Source organism: Nerophis lumbriciformis, linkage group LG08 (genome assembly GCF_033978685.3).
Source record: "Nerophis lumbriciformis linkage group LG08, RoL_Nlum_v2.1, whole genome shotgun sequence".
Lineage (NCBI taxonomy): Eukaryota > Metazoa > Chordata > Actinopteri > Syngnathiformes > Syngnathidae > Nerophis > Nerophis lumbriciformis.
In genome coordinates, this window is record NC_084555.2 from 47,465,594 (window position 1) to 47,489,089 (window position 23,496).

Here is a 23,496-nt window from a genome sequence, read left to right on the forward strand (position 1 = left end):
TATGTGTGTATATGTGTAAATAAATGAACACTGAAATTCAAGTATTTATTTTATTTATATGTATGTATGTATATATATATATATATATATATATATATATATATATATATATATATATACATATAATAAAATATACACATATATATATATATACATATATATATATATATATATATATATACCGTATTTTTCGGACTATAAGTCACAGTTTTTTTTTACAGTTTTCCGGGGGGTGCGACTTATACTCAGGCGCCACTTATGTGTTAGATTATTAACACATTACCGTAAAATATCAAATAATATTATTTAGCTCATTCACGTAAGAGACTAGACGTATAAGATTTTACGGGATTTAGCGATTAGGAGTGACAGATTGTTTGGTTATCGTATAGCATGTTCTATATGTTATAGTTATTTGAATGACTCTTACCATAATATGCTACGTTAACATACCAGGCACGTTCCCAGTTGGTTATTTATGCCTCATATAACGTACACTTATTCAGCCTGTTGTTCACTATTCTTTATTTATTTTAAATTGCCTTTCAAATGTCTATTCTTGGTGTTGGCTTTTATCAAATAAATTTCCCCAAAAAATGCGACTTATACTCCAGTGCGACTTATATGTGTTTTTTTCCCTTCTTTATTATGCATTTTCGGCCGGTGCGACTTATACTCCGAAAAATACGGTAGCTAGAATTCACTGAAAGTCAAGTATATATATCATACTTGCCAACCCTCCCGGATTTTCCGGGAGACTCCCGAAATTCATCACCTCTCCCGAAAACCTCCCGGGACAAATTTTCTCCCGAAAATCTCCCGAAATTCAGGCGGAGCTGGAGGCCACGCCCCCTCCAGCTCCATGCGGACCTGAGTGACGTGTTGACAGCCTGTTCTCACGTCCGCTTTCCCACCATATAAACAGCTATGGTCGAGGGCGAGTTCTTGGTTTCTTATGTGTGTTTATTGTTAGGCAGTTTCATTAACGTCCTCCCAGCGCGGTAACAACACACAACAACAGCAGTCAAGTTTTCGTCCCCCGTAAAGCAGTTCGTCTGCCGTAAACAGCAATGTTGTGACACTTTTAAACAGGACAATACTGCCATCTACTGTACATGCATATGTGACCCACCCATAATGTGTCACATTTTTGTGTTGATTTATGTATTTTATTTTGTGGTTTGAATTCGTTTTTGGAGCTGTCATTGCACATTTATCAGTATTCACATTGGTCAGTAGGGGGCAGTAGGGCGTTTCTTCCCAATTGAATGCTATCACCTGCAGACCGGAAGTGTCTTGTCATTCTGATGAAAGCGACCAGTCTGTGAACAATTGAAACGTCCTGTGTGCTTTTTCCTCCTGTATAACAGGTTAGTTTTGGTGAATCAACTCACTGAATAATATCCATGTGATCTTTATAAGTTTAAGTACACATTCTGATGGTGGAGCCTAACTCTAAAGTGTTTGTGAGTTGTAGTTTGTATTTGTGGATGAATCCAGTGCACAGCTGCAGTAATCAATACAAAAAGGCGACGTGAGTGCGCAATGTTTATATAGGAACTTCTGATCCTAATTCAGACTCCCAATTTAGAGCTCCCGTTTTCTTATTGATTTTATAATGTATATTTGTATAATGTGTGTGTTCTGAAATAGTGACAGAGAATAGAACTAGGATGGACAATTCAACCCTTAACTCAACAATGAGTAGATGAGTGTTATGTGTGTGTAAATGTGTAAATAAGTGAACACTGAAATTCAAGTATTTATTTTATTTATATATATATATATATATATATATATATATATATATATATATATATATATATATATATATATATATATATATATATATATATAGCTAGAATTCACTGAAAGTCAAGTATTTCTTATATATACATATATCTTAACCACCCCCCAACCACGACCCCCGCCCCACCCCCGACCACGCCCCCCACCCCCACCCCCACCTCCCGAAATCGGAGGTCTCAAGGTTGGCAAGTATGATATATATATATATATATATATAAGAAATACTTGAATTACAGTTAATTCTAGCTTTAAATATACTCCTCCCCCCTTAACCGCGCCCACGTCCTGTCGGTACATAATAACATGTTATGTTGACTGCCTACTGTACTTTTTCTTACTACTCCCCGATTACTTTCTGCAGCTAATCAATTAGACACCAATTAATATCCAAAACTGATTCATTTCTGCCCCCGCGACCCGACCTCGGATAAGCGGAAGAAGATGGAAGGATGGACGTCATGTGTTGCCTTCATTATAACACTTATATAAGGCTTTTAATTTTTTGCGACTCAAGACAGATTTTATTTATTTTTTGGTCCACTGTGGCTCTTTCAACATTTTGGGTTGCCGACCCCTGCCCTAGCCGAAATATTGGGGGAAACATGTATAGATTTGTTTAAATATCCCTTGCTTATATTCTACAGTCCAGTAGGGGGCAGCACTCACCTTTGAAGCCATGACTGCAACCCGCCAGTAAAACCGGAAAAAGAAAAAGAGGACGGAAGAGACACACACGGACACAACCTAATCGTAAATAATTTAAATGTGTGTTAAATCCTCAATTTCTACGTTTTTACCTATTCGTCCGTCGTATGAAAAACTCAAGTTTATTTATTATTTGTGTCAGGAAAAAGCTGACTCGTCTCAGTGAACTTTAAAGCTTCTCAGGCTAGCTTAGCTTGCTAGTTAGCTTAGCTTGTTAGCTGCTAACAAAGTGACGCAGAAGTGATCAACACGTCGCTAAGCAGAGATCAGATGTGAGTGTAAAGTGTTGTGATTGTGTGAAAATGTGCGAAAGAACGATTGCAGAGTACGAGGAGGAACGTTGTCCAACAAAAGAGGGGAAGGAGCGACAACATCAACTACTGGACGCTGTTTTCAAGGAACATCAGCTTGTGTCACAAAGAACAGGTTTGTTTACTTTTTACTCTTACATGTTTACTAACTTTATATTTGACTATTAACGCTATTCTTTAATTGTTTGTCTAAAGCAGGGGTGTCAAACTCATTTTCGTTTTGGGGCCGCATGGAAGAACATCCGTGCCGGACTATTAAAATCATGGCATTAAAACTTAAAAATAAAGACAACTTCAGATTGTTTTCTTTGTCTTACTTTAGCCAAAAAAATAGAGCAAACACATTCTGAAAATATTACAATAAAAATATAGAAAAAAATACCGGCAGCGGTAATAGATATATTGCCTGGGGGCCAATATATCTATTTTTAGGAACACTAAAACAAAACCTCACAATAATGTCTGATTGAATGCTAAAAACGTTATGACGGACCGCCTTAAAAAACGGAATGGAATTTAAATTTGTTTTTACTAAATGAGACAATCAGAATGTACATGAAAATAAAGAATGTGGGATTTACAATATTAACTATGAACGATAAAACACTGAATATTGACAACATATCAACGTCACACCCCTCTCGATCCACATATTTTACAATCAAGCGAAACAATTCAACAAAAATGTAACAAACACAAAGAAATATGAACGCGAAGGGTAAAACCCCCCCACCTACAATCTGATATATCTGATACATCACTAAGCTTTACAACTTTGTTGTAAAAATCTGCAGTGAAAACATCACTGCAGATCATAATGGCAGCAACAGTTTCCATCTTAAAGATCTAAAATAATTTTTGGGGAATGTCCGGCTGGCCGGATTGAAAAGCTTAAGGGGCCGCATGTGGCCCCCGGGCCTTAATTCGCCCAGGTCGGGTATAGATCCATGAAGGGAAGAAGAAAGTGAATGAATGTTTATAACTGAATAAATTTACATATGCATAAAACTTTTTTTTCTTTTGTATTTTTTGTTTATTTTAATTTTTTTAAATGTATTTTATTTATTTATTTATTTATTTTTATTTTTTTAATTGACATCCAGCATCAGCTCACACTTTTTCTGCAGGCGAGCTACTTTTCAATTGATCAAGTCGTGGGGATCTACCTCATTCATATATATAATTTATATTTACTTATTTATGAAATATATGTTTTTGTTAACAAGTTAAAGGTGTTTAATGATAATACAAGCATGTTTAACACATATAGTTAATATTGTTAATAAATTAAAGGTGTTTAATGATAATACAAGCATGTTTAATACATATAGTTAATATTGTTGACAAGTTAAAGGTGTTTAATGATAATACAAACATGTTTAATACATATAGTTAATATTGTTAACAAGTTAAAGGTGTTTAAAGATAATACAAGCATGTTTAACACTTATAGTTAATATTGGTAATAAGTTAAAGGTGTTTAAAGATAATACAAGCATGTTTAACACATATAGTTAATATTGTTAACAACTTAAAGGTGGTTAAAGATAATACAAGCATGTTTAACACATATAGTTAATATTGTTAAATGGGTTGTACTTGTATAGCGCTTTTCTACCTTCAAGGTTAACAAGTTAAAGGTGTTTAAAGATAATACAAGCATGTTTAACACATATAGTTAATATTGTTAATAAATTAAAGGTATTTAAAGATAATACAAGCATGTTTAACACATATAGTTAATATTGTTAACAAGTTAAAGGTGTTTAATGATAATACAAGCATGTTTAATACATATAGTTAATATTGTTAACAAGTTAAAGGTGTTTAATGATAATACAAGCATGTTTAATACATATAGTTAATATTGTTAACAAGTTAAAGGTGTTTAATGATAATACAAACATGTTTAATACATATAGTTAATATTGTTAACAAGTTAAAGGTGTTTAAAGATAATACAAGCATGTTTAACATATATAGTTAATATTGTTAACAACTTAAAGGTGGTTAAAGATAATACAAGCATGTTTAACACATATAGTTAATATTGTTAACAAGTTAAAGGTGTTTAAAGATAATACAAGCATGTTTAACGCATATAGTTAATATTGTTAACAAGTTAAAGGTGTTTAAAGATAATACAAGCATGTTTAACACATATAGATTCCTTTCTTTCATGAAGACAATAATATAAGTTGGTGTATTACCTGATTCTGATGACTTGCATTGATTGGAATCAGACAGTGGTGCCGATAATGTCCGCATTTTCGAATGGAGGAGAAAAAAAGTCCCCCTTTCTGTCCAATACTACATGAAAGTGGTTGGTTTTTGGCATCTTATTTGTCCAGCTTCCATACTTCTTTGTATACACTTTACAAGAAATACATTGTCGGCAAACTCCGTAGCTTGCTAGCTTGTGCACGCCAGCTTTCTGAGACTCTTATTTTGTAAGGCAGGCAGGATGAAGCAGCACTTTTATTGTGCAACTGTGCAGTCGGTCTTTGGACTTTTGACGACAGGTACGGTGCCAGAGTCTGTTGAAATAAAGTGTTTCTCGCCTTCCTGTCGGTAATTTTAATGAGCCGGCAGCAGCCAGCGTCATCTCAGAAGACCCTCAGGTGCCGTGAATGTCAATCAAGTGACGAAAGTGACGTCACAGTGAAGCTTTATGATAGCTAATTTTAGGACTATTTTTTTAATGCCTGGCTGGTGATCGACTAACACACCCTCCACGATTGACCGGTAGCTCGCGATCGACGTAATGAGCACCCCTGCACTACATCATATTCACATACTTCACACATCTGTTGTCTGCCCTAAATGTCAAAATATTTTTTGTTTATATCCCAAACATACCCCCCCCCCCCCCCCCCCAAAAAAAAACCCAGCAGAAAAACAAAGTAATATTTGCAAGTATTTTTTGTTTAATGAATGAAGTCATGTTTATGACAACCTTTTTTTCCAAAACACGATATAGAATGTGAGATATAACAGGATAATGCATACATTTATCATTTGTTTTCAAAACGCTTTGAAAAAAGTAGCACCCCAAAAATGTACAGTGGGACCCCATTTTTATAACACGATGGGGTCCCTGGGACCCCATTTTGAAAATTCCTAGCGCCAACACTGATGGGAGTATTGGTGCGTGCAAAACAGCAGCAGGCGGCTGTGGCCTGCGGGCCGGTTCTAATACTAATCAAATATCATCCCGGGGAGCCATAGATAATTAATTTGCGGGCCGGATCTGGCCCGCGGGCCTTGACTTTGACACCCCTGGTCTAAAGGAAGGTGAATTGTCTTGTGAGGATGATGCACTGCTTTGTTTGTACATTGTTCATGAAAGCTAGAGTTTGAAAAACATTTATGAGAGGTTGATGTTCATCTCAGTTTGTAACAATGTTCTCTTAGTATTACTTTCTTTTGAAACATTTATTCAGTATTGTTTAACTTTACAAAGTTATATGGTTGAAACCGATAATGATGCCAAAAAACATTTAAAAAAAGATGGGAAGTCCTCAAATGCTTATTTTGAAAATGTAATTTTGTTTATAGATTATATGCAATCTGTTGTTGTGTTCCCTAATTTTGAGTATACATAAATGAAGGTGTGTGTCGCTGAGCCTGACCTGGACATAATCTGGACTGGACCTGGTTTTAAGAACCCTTTAAACCAGTGGTCCCCAACCGCCGGGCCGCGGACCCATTGGTACCGGGCTGCACAAGAAATTAAAAAAATAATAATTAAAAAATATATATACCGTATATATTTTTAAATTTTTTTAATTTTTATTTCTTGTGCAATATATATATATATATATATATATATATATATATATATATATATATTTATATATTATTTGTTAAATCAACATAAAAACACAATATATACATTATATATCAATATAGATCAATACAGTCTGCAGGGATACAGTCCATAAGCACACATGATTGTATTTCTTTATGAAAAAAACCCTCCCAAAAACCACACATAAAAATGAGTAAAATTAACTGTTAAAGGTTAGTACTATTCGTGGACCAGCAGCACACACAATCATGTGTGCTTCACGGACTGTATCCCTTGCAGACTGTATTGTTCTATATTGTAGGAACCAGAATATTAATAACAGAAAGAAACAACCCCTTTTGTGTGAATTAAATGGGGGAGGGATGTTTTTTGGGTTACCACGGACCAAGCTCTGACACTGATCGTACAGGGAGCGGACTGCCACAATCAGACAGTCCCATACCTCATACTCTCTGAGCAATCCCCACAGGACTTCCCGGGGGACACGGTCGAATGCCTTCTCTAAGTCCACAAAACACATGTAGACTGGTTGGGATAACTCCCATACACCCTCAAGGACCCTGCCGAGAGTATAGAGCTGGTTCACAGTTCCACAGGACAAAAACCACACTGTTCCTCCTGAACCCGAGGTTCCACTATCCGGCATAGCTTCCTCTCCAGGTACACCTGAATAGACCTTACCTGGAAGGCTGGGGAGTGCGATCCCACGATAGTTGGAACACACCCTCCGATAGGGCTGGACAATTAATCAAATTTTAATGTTGATTTCGTTTATGGCTTCTCACAATTATGAAAATATAATAATCGGGAGAAAAAAACCGATTAAATGGCGACATATTCCGGAGCTTGTGACAATGAAACCGACGAGCGAATGAGTGAAAAATAAGTTTGCCAGAACTTTGGGATCTCATCATGGTTGCTAATCAATAATGACTAAAATCAATAGAAAAAGTCATGCATATGATTTCCCGGTTCATGTAACTGCGGAAAGAGTCACATAATTGGCCAATGAAACGGAATCTGTTAGGGGCATACTTGCCAACCCTCCCGGATTTTCCGAGAGACTCCCGAAATTCAGCGCCTCTCCCGAAAACCTTCCGGGATAAATTTTCTCCCGAAAATCTCCCGAAATTCAGGCGGACGCAGGTCCATGAGGAACTGAGTCCGTTAACCCACAACATAAACAGCATACCTGCCCAATAACGTTATAACTGTAGAATGATGGAGGGCGAGTTCTTGGTTTCTTATGTGGGTTTATTGTTAGGCAGTTTCATTAACGTCCTCCCAGCGCGGCAACAACACACAACAACAGCAGTCACGTTTTTGTATACCGTAAAGCAGTTCGTCTGCCGTAAACAGCAATGTTGTGACACTCTTAAACAGGACAATACTGCCATCTAGTGCATTTGTTGAAAGCACTTTTGTGCGTGCCATACAGCAATGCATCATCAGAGAGGGTGTTCAGCATGGTTCAAAAAATAGTGACAGAGAATAGAACAAGGATGGACAATTTAACCCTTAACTCAACAATGAGTAGATGAGTGTTATGTGTGTGTATATGTGTAAATAAATGAACACTGAAATTCAAGTATTTATATATATATATATATATATATATATATATATATATATATATATATATATATATATATATATAAAATACATATATATATACAAATATATATATATGTATAGATATATAGCTAGAATTCACTGAACGACAAGTATTTCTTATATATATATATCTATAATCTATGAAATACTTGACTTGGTGAATTCTAGCTGTAAATATACTCCTCCCCTTTTAGCCACGCCCCAACCATGCCCCCGTCCCACCCCAACCACGCCCACCCCCCTCCCCCACCTCCCGAAATCGGAGGTCTCAAGTTTGGCAAGTATGGTTAGGGGTGTAACGGTACGTGTATTTGTATTGAACCATTTCGGTACGGGGGTTCCGGTTCGGTTCGGAGGTGTACCAAACGAGTTTCCACACGGACGTATTAAGTAGCGTAACGCACGTTGTGTAAACAATGCACACCGAGGCACAACACACGGCATGCTGGCAGCTAACGGGCTACGATAGACTGACCATACGTCCTCTTTTCACCAGACATGTCCTCTTTTGCGGAGCTGTCAGTGCGGAGTTTCTTAAACGCCTCAAATGTCCGGCATTTTGAGTTAGGGTTGCGTGTATTTTCAATGTACGTTCAGGGTTAAAGGGGAACATTATCACAATTTCAGAATTGTTAAAACCATTAAAAATCAGTTCCCAGTGGCTTATTATATTTTTCGAAGTTTTTTTCAAAATTTTACCCATCACGCAATATCCCTAAAAAAAGCTTCAAAGTGCCTGATTTTAACCATCGTTATAAACACCCGTCCATTTTCCTGTGACGTCACATAGTGATGCCAACACAAACAAACATGGCGGAAAGAACAGCAAGCTATAGCGACATTAGCTCGGATTCAGACTCGGATTTCAGCGGCTTAAGCGATTCAACAGATTACGCATGTATTGAAACGGATGGTTGTAGTGTGGAGGCAGGTAGCGAAAACGAAATTGAAGAAGAAACTGAAGTTATTGAGCCATATCGGTTTGAACCGTATGCAAGCGAAAACGACACGACAGCCAGCGACACGGGAGAAAGCGAGGACGAATTTGGCGATCGCCTTCTAACCAACGATTGGTATGTGTTTGTTTGGCATTAAAGGAAACTAACAACTATGAACTAGGTTTACAGCATATGAAAAAATTTGGCAACAACATGCACTTTGAGAGTGCAGACAGCCCAATTTTCATCAATTAATATATTCTGTAGACATACCCTCATCCGCGCTCTTTTCCTGAAAGCTGATCCGTCCAGTTTTGGAGTTGATGTCAGCAGGCCAGGGAAGCTAGGATCGATAGGGGGTTTAGCTCGCTCGTCTGCGGGAACAAACTGCCGCCATTGCTTGCCGTGCTAGCAAGGGCTTTTGTCCCTGAATTGCTCACACACTCCGGCAGATTCAATGGGGGTCTGGCGGCAGATTTCTTTGACTTTATCGTTGGAAATGCATCTGCTTTGAGTGTCGCAGGATATCCACACATTCTTGCCATCTCTGTCGTAGCATAGCTTTCGTCGGTAAAGTGTGCGGAACAAACGTCCAATTTCTTGCCACTTTCGCATCTTTGGGCCACTGGTGCAACTTGAATCCGTCCCTGTTCGTGTTGTTACACCCTCCGACAACACACCGACGAGGCATGATGTCTCCAAGGTACGAAAACAGTCGAAAAAACGGACAATAACAGAGCTGATTTGACTCGGTGTTTGAGAAAATGGCGGATTGCTTCCCGGTGTGACGCCACGTTGTGACGTCATCGCTCCGAGAGCGAATATTAGAAAGGCGTTTAATTCGCCAAAATTCACCCATTTAGAGTTCGGAAATCGGTTAAAAAAATATATGGTCTTTTTTCTGCAACATCAAGGTATATATTGACGCTTACATAGGTCTGTTGATAATGTTCCCCTTTAAGAAGGGGTTAAAAACAAAACAAATTGTGCGCGCAGCAGCATTGGTGAGGGAGGGGCAGAGACAGAGAGAGAGAGAGAGTTATGATAAACGCGCATGCGTCGCCAGGCTCTGCTTTTTATCCATAGATTTATCACATTTAATTTTTTATTATCTATAGCAGGGGTGTCAAAAGTGTGCCCCGGAGGCCATTTGCGGCCCACAGCTAATGTTTCAAAGGCCCACGGCACATTCTAAAAATACTATTAAAATAAACAAAAGTGAAATAAAAAAGCTTATAGGTTAAATGTAATTTAGAAAAAGTTGCAATGTTGACTAATAAAACAAAGCTGTTTTTTTTTTCTTTCAAACTGTCATTGCTCAAAACATAATATTGAATCAAAATCAATGTTATTATGAATTATTGACCTATCCAAGGTTCCGATTACTTCACATCAAATATTCCACTAAGAAAAATATTTTTGGTAGAAGATTTTGCAAATTTGGTAAATAAATAACCCAAAAATGTATATTTTGTTGTTTTCTTACTGTACCGAAAACTAACCGAACCGTGACCTCTAAACCGAGGTACGTACTGAACCGAACTTTTTGTGTACCGTTACACCACTGGAATCTGCTGATAAACTCAAAATAATATCAAGGAAATTGACATAAAAGTAAGTAAATGTTATTACTGTGAGAAGAGAAAATAATGAGTCCAGTAGCGCTCATTTATCCACGACACACTCAAACGCCGTCCAAGATGGCCACTTGAAACGGCGACTAAACTACAAAGCTAAACCTAACAAGAAATATCCAAACATTTTGTCTGCTTGTGTTGTTGTAACGACATCATCCATGTGACATTAATCTACAAACAGCGGTTGAGAGAGAGAGAGAGAGAGAGAGAGAGAGAGAGAGACTTCCTTTTTGAACCTGATATTACTTAAAAACCTCTAAAGGCTTAGTGACCACAAGCGTTGACAACACATTTTTACCTCTTATTTCCAAAATTGTGTACACTGCTGAATTGGGGTCTTATGGCCGCTTATGTGGACACTTATACTGCCATCTAATGGTGTCAGAAGTGTATAACATACAATGGAATTTGGAAAAAAAAGTGTAAAAATAAGAATTAGCATGTCACTAAGCATGAAGTACACATTTGTGTACTTATGGACTAAGTACATCATATCAAAAGATGATTATTCGTTTTTATTCTAATTAGGGTCCAATAAGCCCAAATAGCAAAGAGAATAAAAACAAGCATGTAAACAAACAGCTTGAGGTAGACTTTTGTCCATTTTGGATTGCTTCTGGCTCATCAGTAGCAAGTGAACCGCAGCCAAGTTCCCCCTGCTAAGGCATGGCCCAGGTGTCAAAAAGAAAGTGTTCGTGTTAATCGCCCGTTAAAAAAATTTGCGAAATACAAGAATCAAAGCATACAAACATTTTTTTTAAATAATTTAGCTTACAAGATCACATAAGTTATCAATCAATCAATCAATCAATGTTTATTTATATAGCCCTAAATCACAAGTGTCTCAAAGGGCTGCACAAGCCACAACGACATCCTCGGTACAGAGCCCACATAAGGGCAAGGAAAACTCACCCCAGTGGGATGTCGATGTGAATGACTATGAGAAACCTTGGAGAGGACCGCATATGTGGGTACCCCCCCCCCCCCCCCCCCCCCCTCTCTAGGGTAGACCGAATGCAATGGACGTCGAGTGGGTCTGACATAATATTGTGGGAGTCCAGTTCATAGTGGATCCAACATAATAGTGAGAGTCCAGTCCATAGTGGATCTAACATAATATTGTGAAAGTCCAGTCCATAGTGGATCTAACATAATAGTGAGAGTCCAGTCCATAGTGGATCAAACATAATAGTGAGAGTCCAGTCCATAGTGGATCCAACATAATAGTAAGAGTCCAGTCCATAGTGGATCTAACATAATAGTAAGAGTCCAGTCCATAGTGGATCTAACATAATAGTAAGAGTCCAGTCCATAGTGGATCTAACATAATAGTGAGAGTCCAGTCCATAGTGGATCTAACATAATAGTAAGAGTCCAGTCCATAGTGGATCTAACATAATAGTGTGAAAGTCCAGTCCATAGTGGATCTAACATAATAGTGAGAGTCCAGTCCATAGTGGATCTAACATAATATTGTGAAAGTCCAGTCCATAGTGGATCTAACATAATAGTGAGAGTCCAGTCCATAGTGGATCTAACATAATAGTGAGAGTCCAGTCCATAGTGGATCCAACATAATAGTAAGAGTCCAGTCCATAGTGGATCTAACATAATAGTAAGAGTCCAGTCCATAGTGGATCTAACATAATAGTAAGAGTCCAGTCCATAGTGGATCTAACATAATAGTAAGAGTCCAGTCCATAGTGGATCTAACATAATAGTAAGAGTCCAGTCCATAGTGGGGCCAGCAGGAAACCATCCCGAGCGGAGACGGGATGTTCCCAACCGATGCACAGGTGAGCAGTCCACCCCGGGTCCAGACTCTGGACAGCCAGCACTTCATCCATGGCCACCGGACCTCTGTGTCTCCCCCTCCATAAGGAGCAGAGGTGAAAGGAAAAGAAACTGCAGATCAACTGGTCTAAAAGGGGGGTCTATTTAAAGGCTAGAGTATGCAAATGAGTTTTAAGATGGGACTTAAATGCTTCTACTGAGGTAGCATCTCTAACTGTTACCGGGAGGGCATTCCATAGTACTGGAGCCCCAATAGAAAACGCTCTATAGCCCGCAGACTTTTTTTGGGCTCTGGGAATCACTAATAAGTTATACATTTCACCATCACATGGTCCACTTGTAGAATATTTATATTGTATGTACCAGAGGTGGGACCAAGTCATTGCTTTGCAAGTCACAAGTAAGTCTCAAGTCTTTACCCTCAAGTCTCGAGTCAAGTCCCGAGTCAAGACAGGTCAAGTCCGAGTCAAGTCCAAAGTCAAGACTGGAAAGTCTCAAGTCAAGTCCCAAGTCCTGCATTTTGAGTTTCGAGTCCTTTCAAGTCATTTAACCACAGACTAATATATTTACACAGATTGTGTATGCTTTTAAAACGCTGTATTTATTTATTAAGTGCATTTGAAATTGCAGGGAAAAAGATAGTGCTGACATTGCACTTCAAAATAGCACTATTAACCAGTCATTTTAAACATGTAACTCATTCCTTTACAGAATAAACACATTTGAAAAAAAAACAAGTGCAACTGTACTTATTTGCACAAAAGTGTTAACATTGTATTTCCATGGCATATTGCATTGTAACTAGTTCCACAGCAGTTTCTATCCTGTTCTTACCTTATCTCATTGATCTCATCTCATACTGTATGTGTGTTTATGTGTGCGTACACATGAAAAACATAACAAATATATGAACATAACAATGAACAGAGTTGTACTTTTTAGATGTCAGGACCCTATGCAATATGTACACATATTCTTAATATAGTATACATTTTAACTGACCTTTATTTGACTATGTTTGTCTTTTTGTAGGTGGCTAAAATACGCGGTGCTGCTGACTGCCGTCTAACGTTACGTTACTGTGTGTGATACATTGACTAACGTAATGTTACTGTGTGTGATACATTGACTAACGTAATGTTACTGTGTGTGATACATTGACTAACGTAATGTTACTGTGTGTGATACATTGACTAACGTAATGTTACTGTGTGTGATACATTGACTAACGTAATGTTACTGTGTGTGATACATTGACTAACGTAATGTTACTGTGTGTGATACATTGACTAACGTAATGTTACTGTGTGTGATACATTGACTAACGTAATGTTACTGTGTGTGATACATTGACTAACGTAATGTTACTGTGTGTGATACATTGACTAACGTAATGTTACTGTGTGTGATACATTGACTAACGTAATGTTACTGTGTGTGATACATTGACTAACGTAATGTTACTGTGTGTGATACATTGACTAACGTAATGTTACTGTGTGTGATACATTGACTAACGTAATGTTACTGTGTGTGATACATTGACTAACGTAATGTTACTGTGTGTGATACATTGACTAACGTAACGTTACTGTGTGTGATACATTGACTAACGTAATGTTACTGTGTGTGATACATTGACTAACGTAATGTTACTGTGTGTGATACATTGACTAACGTAATGTTACTGTGTGTGATACATTGACTAACGTAATGTTACTGTGTGTGATACATTGACTAACGTAATGTTACTGTGTGTGATACATTGACTAACGTAATGTTACTGTGTGTGATACATTGACTAACGTAATGTTACTGTGTGTGATACATTGACTAACGTAATGTTACTGTGTGTGATACATTGACTAACGTAATGTTACTGTGTGTGATACATTGACTAACGTAATGTTACTGTGTGTGATACATTGACTAACGTAATGTTACTGTGTGTGATACATTGACTAACGTAACGTTATGTATAGGTACCTCATGAAACCCTGCTTAAAAAAAAATCACTTGACAAAAAGTATGAATAAGGTAGCAAACTGCAGTGGACGCAACAGATTGCCGTGTTTGCAATGACGTTATAACCACAGACGTCTTATAAGTAGACGCAGCATTGGTTGCTGTGACGTGAGCAATTTGGCCGCCATCTTGAAGTGCTGATGAGGAGCCGGCGAGCAGCCGAAACTGACAGTTGACAGGTAGAAAACAAAGATGGTGGTGTTCAACGTTTTCCTGCTCAAATGAGCGGACTGTTGAAAATAGGAATCGGGGGATTACTTTTCACAAGTGAGATTTAACATTAACGTACTATTGGTTGTATTTTATGAAAATAATATTACCACAGAGTTGAGAAGGATCAAAGATCTTCAATATTTGTATGTGAAAATCACAAATAAATCTTCTGGGGGAGGATGACGCCCCTACAGGGGTTTGGTTTACAAACTTTCAGCCCCACCTAAAACAAAATTCACCAGCCGCCACTGATTATGATGCATTCTCATTTTAGGCAAAGTATAAGACAATACTTTCTTAACAGTATAATTGTAACCAGGAATCAGTCTTCAAGTAACAATATTCAAATACTAACATTGTTGGGTTGAACAGAATTTGGTTTTATTCTGAATCCAGTGAAACAGATTGATGGTTTTAGCTGATATGAAGACTTTCAGGTGTTTATATATGTTTAAGTATTTGGCAGACGCTTTTATCCAAAGCGACTTACATAAAATAATACATATAAAACAATCACTGCAAACATTATCATTTAAGGGAAGAATGTAATAGAAAATATCAATACAAAGTGTCAAGACAGAATAAACTCTCTGCTGCTGAAGCAACAGAGATACAGTCTATAGGTCCCTAAGATATATAGATATCTAATGTATTCATACATTGTTTATGTAGGATACACACATATGTATATATAACCTAATCATATTGTTTCTTCAATTTAAAAATAGATTACCGTTTTTTTCCCCCTTCTCTGGGATTATATTCCCAGTTTTGATCTCGGACGTCTGGTCATTTATAGTGTATAAGAATATTATATTACTGTTAAGCAAACTATGAATAATAAAACACGCCAAAACATGTGTCTGTTATCATGGCTACACGTATGACAAAAAACGGGGTGAAAATCAGTGGTATTCAGTGAGGTAAAATGAATTAAATGCGCTGACAGTTCATTGCTCCTGCCAAATGAATTGCACTGAGTGGAGCGGATCACCACTCCAAGATGGCGGCCACGCGCCTCGTCTGCGCCAGTAGGCAGTAGCGCTCCATGCTGCGTCTACTTATAAGATGTCTATGGTTATAACGTTAGCAGTGAGTTTGCAGCCTCACTGATTTAACTACACAGCAAATAAAAGTCACGTTACTTAGCCAATAAACGTTATCTTACATTCAGAACGTACCCTTCTTTGTGCAACTTCAAATGTCGAACGAAGTTGGAAGTTGTTGCGTCTCCGTCTGTAATATTCGAACTGCGTGATTTGCATACCGCAATTCGTTTTTTGTTGACCAAGTCGTAGTTTTTATACCCGAACGAAACCAACTTTAACATAATTGTTTATCACTGGCACGTTGTTGGACAACTCTAGTTCATTGGTTGTCCTGCAATTTGATTGGATGAATGCTGTGTGATGAAAACAACGTATATCTAATTTGATTGGCTGTTGTACTGACAGCACACCAGCTGACAGGAATAACACGCTGATAGACAGACAAAGAAAATGAAAAATACGGAGCGCTCCCAAATAACTTTTTAAGCTTTGGATTTTGGGGAAAGTGGCAAGTTATGTCAAGTCATGTCAATTCAAAAGGCTCAAGTCCAAGTGAAGTCACAAGTCATTGATGTTAAAGTCTAAGTCGAGTTGCAAGTCTCTTCACATTTTGTCAAGTCGAGTCTAAAGTCATCAAATTCATGACTCGAGTCTGACTCGAGTCCAAGTCATGTGACTCGAGTCCACACCTCTGGTATGTACTATATAATATTTGACATGTCAGAGTTAAAATCGTCTTTGTTTTATTTGTGTCCTGCAGAAGTCCAGCAGCTGATTGGACGTCGAGAAGAAAGGAAGGGGGGGAGCTCCATTTTGAAGCAGGAGGAGCCGCAGTCCCCCCGCATTAAAGAGGAAGAAGAGGAACTATGGATCACTCAGGAGGAAGAGAGTCTTCTCGGGCAGGAGGAGGCTGATCTCACCAAGTTTCCACTGACTGTTGTCTCTGTGAAGACCGAAGACCATGAAGAGAAACCACCTGAGTCCTCACAGCTTCATCACAGTCCAAGTAAGCTGAACATTTATATAGTATCTAATGTAAAGTTTGTAACAGATTTTCATCAAGGGTCCAACATTCTCTCACGTGGTGGAGACATACTTACTTTTTAACGCAGCCATTTCCCCCCAAAAAATGCTTTATTAATCATCGACAATGTAATTAGGAGGACCCCCTTGAAAATGAGATGCTACATCTCTAAGGGCTATCATGAATTAATTGAAATTAATTGCTGGGTTGTAACTAGGGATGTCCGATAATATCGGACTGCCGACCGATATTATCGGCCGATAAATGCTTTAAAATGTAATATTGGAAATTATCGGTATCGGTTTCGAAATTATCGGTATCTGTTTCAAAAAGTAAAATTTATGACTTTTTAAAACGGCGCTGTGTACACGGACGTAGGGAGAAGTACAGAGCGCCAATAAACCTTAAAAGCACTGCCTTTGCGTGCCGGCCCAGTCACATAATATCTACGGCTTTTCACACACACAAGTGAATGCAAAGCATACTTGGTCACAGGTCACACTGAGGGTGGCCGTATAAACAACCTTAACACTGTTACAAATATGCGCCACACTGTGAACCCACACCAAACAAGAATGACAAACACATTTCGGGAGAACATCTGCACCGTAACACAACATAAACACAACAGAACAAATACCCAGAACCCCTTCTAGCACTAACTCTCCCCCCCCCCCACACCTCAACCTCCTCATGCTCTCTCAGGGAGAGCATGTCCCAAATTCCAAGCTGCTGTTTTGAGGCATGTTAAAAAAAATAATGCACTTTGTGACTTCAATAATAAATATGGCAGTGCCATGTTGGCATTTTTTTCCATAACTTGAGTTGATTTATTTTGGAAAACCTTGTTATAAATGATAAATGATAAATGAGTTATACTTGTATAGCGCTTTTCTACCTTCAAGGTACTCAAAGAACTTTGACAGTATTTCCACATTCACCCATTCACACACACATTCACACACTGATGGCGGGAGCTGCCATGCAAGGCGCTAACCAGCAGCCATCAGGAGCAAGGGTGAAGTGTCTTGCCCAAGGACACAACTAGGGATGTCCCGATCCGATATTTGGATCGGATCGGCCGCCGATATTTGCCAAAAAAATGCGTATCGGCAAGGCATGGGAAAATGCCGATCCAGATCCAGTTTTTAAAAAAACTCCGGTCCGTGTTTTCCAACGCACCGATTTAAATAATACATTCCACTTTTCTGCTGCTCCCTAATTTCCGTTCCGCATTTTCCAGCACACCTTCAACACATCCCCAGGTCTGTGGATTCTCACGCAGTTGCTTTTAGCTGCTGGCATTACACGACAGGCTCTTCTCACTCTTTCCTGTGTCTCCCTCTCACAGACAGCGAGCGCACCTTCTTACACACGTCACATACCGTCACGTCATACGTCACATACGTATACGTTCTCCCCGAGCAGAGAGGTAGCAGCATGGCTAACGTTAGCTGTGATGCTAGCGCAGCCGCTAAGGTGCGCGCCTGTGCAATTGCGCACGGCAAATCTATGCCACGCACAAAATCAAATAAAAAAATAAGCGCATAACAATTTTCGACACACGGACACGACAGAGAAAACAGTTTTCGTCATAATTGTTCAAATATTGTAACGTCTGCCGAAACGCTTATCTCCATTCGGTGCCACACGCACACACCATCAAAATGCCGAGGCAAACATTTCCAGATCAACACCGTATGATAAAAATTTTTGATTTTTTTAGTTGTGATTTCCTTCTCTGCATGAAAGTTTAAAAGTAGCATATATTAATGCAGTATGAAGAAGAATGTTTTAATGTAGACACATAGAATCATCATACTGCTGTGATTATATGCATCAAGTGTTCATTCAAGGCTAAGGCAAAATATGGAGATATATATTGTGTATCGCAATATGGCCTTAAAATATCGCAATATTAAAAAAGGCCATATCGCCCAGCCCTAGTTCAATGATGCCATTTCTGTTTGTCATGTATAATTTTGTCTATTTTGTGTTTATCCTTGAATAAACAGGTCAGTTTCTTGTTACCAACCATTGTGTATTATTCAAACTCCCCTAATTCAGCTGGCTAGTTGTTATCAAGAGTACTAAAACCCTTTTCAACATGATTCTGACAGCTAAATAACTTTAAACTTTAATACATGCTCGGATAGGCCAGTATCGGTCAGTATCGGTATCAGATCGGAAGTGCAAAAACAATATCGGTATCGGATCGGAAGTGGAAAAACCTGGATCGGGACATCCCTAGACACAACGGAACATTGTTTAATGCATCCAGCGGGGCATCACAACAAAATTAGGCATAATAATGTGTTAATTCCACGACTGTATATATCGGTATCGGTTGATATTGGAATCGGTAATTAAGAGTTGGACAATATCGGAATATCGGATATCGGTAAAAAAGCCATTATCGGACATCTCTAGTTCAAAGTGTACGAAAAAGTAGCAGATTATATGCCGCAATTTACGGTATATGAAGAATAAGTTAATATAATAAAAAATATATATAATAAATGAGTTAAAAAATCATAAACAGTTTATTTTATTACCAAAGTGTTTGTTTTTTTTACTCAGAATTTATGTAACTTAATTTTTTGCCTTTTAAATTTTGTGAACTAATTTTTTACATAAACCGAAGGGTTCAAATTGTACTAAAAAGTAGCAGATTATATGCCGCAATTTAAGGTATAGGAAGAATAAGTTAACATAATAAAAAATATATATAATAAATGAGTTAAAAAATCAAAAACAGTTTATTTTATTACCAAAGTGTTTGTTTTTTTTACTCAGAATTTATGTAACTGAATTTTTTGCCTTTCGAATTTTGTGAACTCATTTTTTTACATCAAATTATGCTGACAAATTCATTGAATACACATTTGTGAGCAAAATGCGTGTTTAAAAATGACATTGTTAGGATACAATGTTTTTAAATTTAGTTGATAAAAATTCAATGTCTTAGAACTCATTAACCATTTTGGTCACATATTGATATTCAATGAAATTACCAGCATCATTTAATGTAAAAAAAAAAAAACAATTGACAAAATGATCTCCACTCGACAAGAGTGACAGTTCTAACACAACAGCAACTTTTCACTCTTTATGATGAAGTCTAAAATAACTTTGACCAAAATCTCAATTGGACATTTTTCCAGAGGTGAAAACAGTGCATGTATGCAACATTTTCACTCTGCTTTCAATTGACTTCTTGCTCGGAATACTCTTTGACCTCCATGTGCTTGACCTACGAATGTGACGTCACATGCAACCCTACAAAATATGAAATGATAGGTCCTCTTAAGAATAGAATCACACACGAGGACACACTCAAGACAAAAACATTTTGGTTGTTCAGTTTGTGCAAAAGGCTTCTTTAAAAGTTCGAATTTGACTCAACACATGAGAACGCACACAGGAGAAAAACCTTTCAGTTGTTCAGTTTGTGGTAAGAGATTTGCTAAAAAAGAAGCTTTAATGTCCTAACCCAACATCTGGTGTGTCCTTTATTTCCAAATATAATTCTATTGTTGATCGTGTCCACAAAGGAGACATTTGAATTGAATCTTCATGGTTTATTAGCAGTGGGATTGTGAAAGTTCAACATTTCAAGTGTAATCACGTATGTGCACGGTCTGAAATGACAATGCTGTGATAGTCACAGGAGTATACATTAGAAATCATTCTTATTTCTCCTGCAGATGTCCAGCTGCTTTATCGTCAAGCAGAACGTCCCCCTCAGTTGCTGGAGGGGAGCTCCACATTGAAACCGGATGATCCACAGCCCTCTCACATTAAAGAGGAAGAGGAGGAACTCTGGACCACACAGGAGGGAGAGTGTCCTCTAGGGCTTGAGGTAGCTGATCTTACCAAGTTTCCATTGACTGTTGTCTCTGTGAAGGCTGAAGACCATGAAGAGAAACCACCTGAGTCCTCACAGCTTCGTCACAGTCCAAGCGAAGAGATCAGAGCCGTGGAATTTCCAAGCATCGGCTCACCCAAACACATAACAGAAGCTGATGGAGACCACTGTGGAGGATCACAAGCGGACATCCTCTCAGCTCCACTGTCAGATAGTGACGACGCAACGGCAGATGCTAATGTAAATATAGAATCACACACGAGGACACACTCAAGACAAAAACATTTTGGTTGTTCAGTTTGTGCAAAAGGCTTCTTTAAAAGTTCGAATTTGACTCAACACATGAGAACGCACACAGGAGAAAAACCTTTCAGTTGTTCAGTTTGTGGTAAGAGATTTGCTAAAAAAGATAACATGCAAACACACATGAGAATGCACACAGGAGAAAAACCTTTTAGTTGTTCAGTTTGCGGTAAACGATTCTATGACAAAAGTAATATGCAAAAACACATTAGAACACACATAGGAGAAAGAACGTTTAGTTGTTCAGTTTGTTGTAAAAGATTCTCTAACAACAGTAATATGCAAATACACATGATTAGAACACACACGGGAGAAAAACCTTTTAATTGTATAGTTTGTGGCAAAAGATATTCTAACAAAAGCAAAATGCAAATACATATGCGAACGCACAGAGGAGAAAAACCTTTTAGTTGTTCAGTTTGTCTTAAAAGATTCACGAAGAAAAGTAATGTGAAAATACACATGAAAAAACACTCCGGGGAAAACCTTTATAGTTGTTCCGTTTGCTCAAAGGACTTTGTTAAAAACTCAAATTTGACTCGACACATGAGAACACACACAGGAGAAAAACATTTCAGCTGTTCAGTTTGTAGTAATACATTCTCTAGCAAAAGTAATATGCAAATACACCTTATGAGAACACACACAGGAGGGAAAACCTTTTAGTTGTTCAGTTCTGCCGTAATAGATTCTCTAATAAAAGTGAAAAGGAGAACACACACACAGGTGAAAAGCTCTATAGTTGTTAATTTTGTCCAAAGGACTTTGTTTAAAAACTCAGATTTGACTCGGCACATGAGAACACACAGGGGAAAAAAAACGTTCCTTTTTTTTGGAAGTCCTCTTTGAACGGATTCCTGCAGAGTCACCAATGTTCTACTGCAGGGCTTCTTTAAAGGGGAACATTATCACAATTTCAGAATGGTTAAAACCATTAAAAATCAGTTCCCAGTGGCTTATTTTATTTTTCAAAGTTTTTTTCAAAATTTTACCCATCACGCAATATCCCTAAAAAAAGCTTCAAAGTGCCTGATTTTAACCATCGTTATATACACCCGTCCATTTTCCTGTGACGTCACATAGTGATGCCAAAACAAACAAACAGCAAGCTATAGCGACATTAGCTCGGATTCAGACTCGGATTTCAGCGGCTTAAGCGATTCAACAGATTACGAATGTATTGAAACGGATGGTTGTAGTGTGGAGGCAGGTAGCGAAAAGGAAATTGAAGAAGAAACTGAAGCTATTGAGCCATACCGGTTTGAACCGTATGCAAGCGAAACCGACGAAAACGACATGACAGCCAGCGACACGGGAGAAAGCGAGGACGAATTCGGCGATCGCCTTCTAACCAACGATTGGTATGTGTTTGTTTGGCATTAAAAGAAACTAACAACTATGAACTAGGTTTACAGCATATGAAATACATTTGGCAACAACATGCACTTTGAGAGTGCAGACAGCCCAATTTTCATCAATTAATATATTCTGTAGACATACCCTCATGTCAGCAGGCCAGGGAAGCTAGGGTCGATATTCTTCTCTTGATCATCTTCGGTGGCATAAGGGACGGTGTGAGCCAAGACATCCAGGGGGTTTAGCTCGCTTGTCTGCGGGAACAAACTGCCGCCATTGCTTACCGTGCTACCGAGGTCCTTTGTCCCTGAATTGCTCACACACTCCGGCAGATTCAATGGGGGTCTGGCGGAAGATTACTTTGACTTTATCGTTGGAAATGCATCTGCTTTGAGTGTCGCAGGATATCCACACATTCTTGCCATCTCTGTCGTAGCATAGCTTTCGTCGGTAAAGTGTGCGGAACAAACGTCCAATTTCTTGCCACTTTGGCATCTTTGGGCCACTGGTGCAACTTGAATCCGTCCCTGTTCGTGTTGTTACACCCTCCGACAACACACCGACGAGGCATGATGTCTCCAAGGTACGGAAAACAGTCGAAAAAACGGAAAATAACAGAGCTGATTTGACTCGGTGTTTGAGAAAATGGCGGATTGCTTCCCGATGTGACGTCACGTTGTGACGTCATCGCTCCGAGGGCGAATAATAGAAAGGCGTTTAATTCGCCAAAATTCACCCATTTAGAGTTCGGAAATCGTTTAAAAAAATATATGGTATTTTTTTTGCTACATCAAGGTATATATTGACGCTTACATAGGTCTGGTGATAATGTTCCCCTTTAAAACCCGTGTCTGGACCCAGTTGAGATCCAGCTAGCCTACCCTATGATATGAAATACAAAACTTTGTTCCTTTTAGTTTCTGCTTATAAAACAAATCAAATGGTTTGTAATGACTGACTAATACAGTGTTTTTAGATATGACTCACAGTGATACATTAAAGATAACTGTTAGAATATTTTCACGTTTTTCACTAAATT

General features: G+C 38.2%; 2 protein-coding genes across 4 annotated transcripts in view; one reads left to right on the forward strand and one right to left on the reverse strand.

Annotated features, from left to right (window-relative positions):
• The window catches only part of LOC133611214 (uncharacterized), a 261,184-nt gene that overhangs the window by 218,458 nt on the left and 19,230 nt on the right, over positions 1-23,496 (reverse strand). The gene's annotated exons all lie outside the window — the stretch shown is intronic.
• Positions 3,729-22,051, forward strand: LOC133611929 (uncharacterized). Its single transcript, XM_072913733.1, has 3 exons — positions 3,729-3,762; positions 16,667-16,795; positions 20,638-22,051. The coding sequence occupies exons 1-3, from the start codon at positions 3,729-3,731 to the stop codon at positions 21,765-21,767; spliced, it is 1,293 nt and encodes a 430-aa protein (XP_072769834.1). The 3' UTR covers positions 21,768-22,051.

Coding starts and splice junctions, on each gene's coding strand:
- LOC133611929 (XM_072913733.1), top strand. CDS start 3,729: ATGTGGCCCCCGGGCCTTAATTCGCCCAGGTCGG. Junction 3,763..16,666: donor CCTTAATTCGCCCAGGTCGG/GTATAGATCCAT, acceptor TGTGTCCTGCAG/AAGTCCAGCAGCTGATTGGA. Junction 16,796..20,637: donor GATCACTCAGGAGGAAGAGA/GTCTTCTCGGGC, acceptor TTTCTCCTGCAG/ATGTCCAGCTGCTTTATCGT.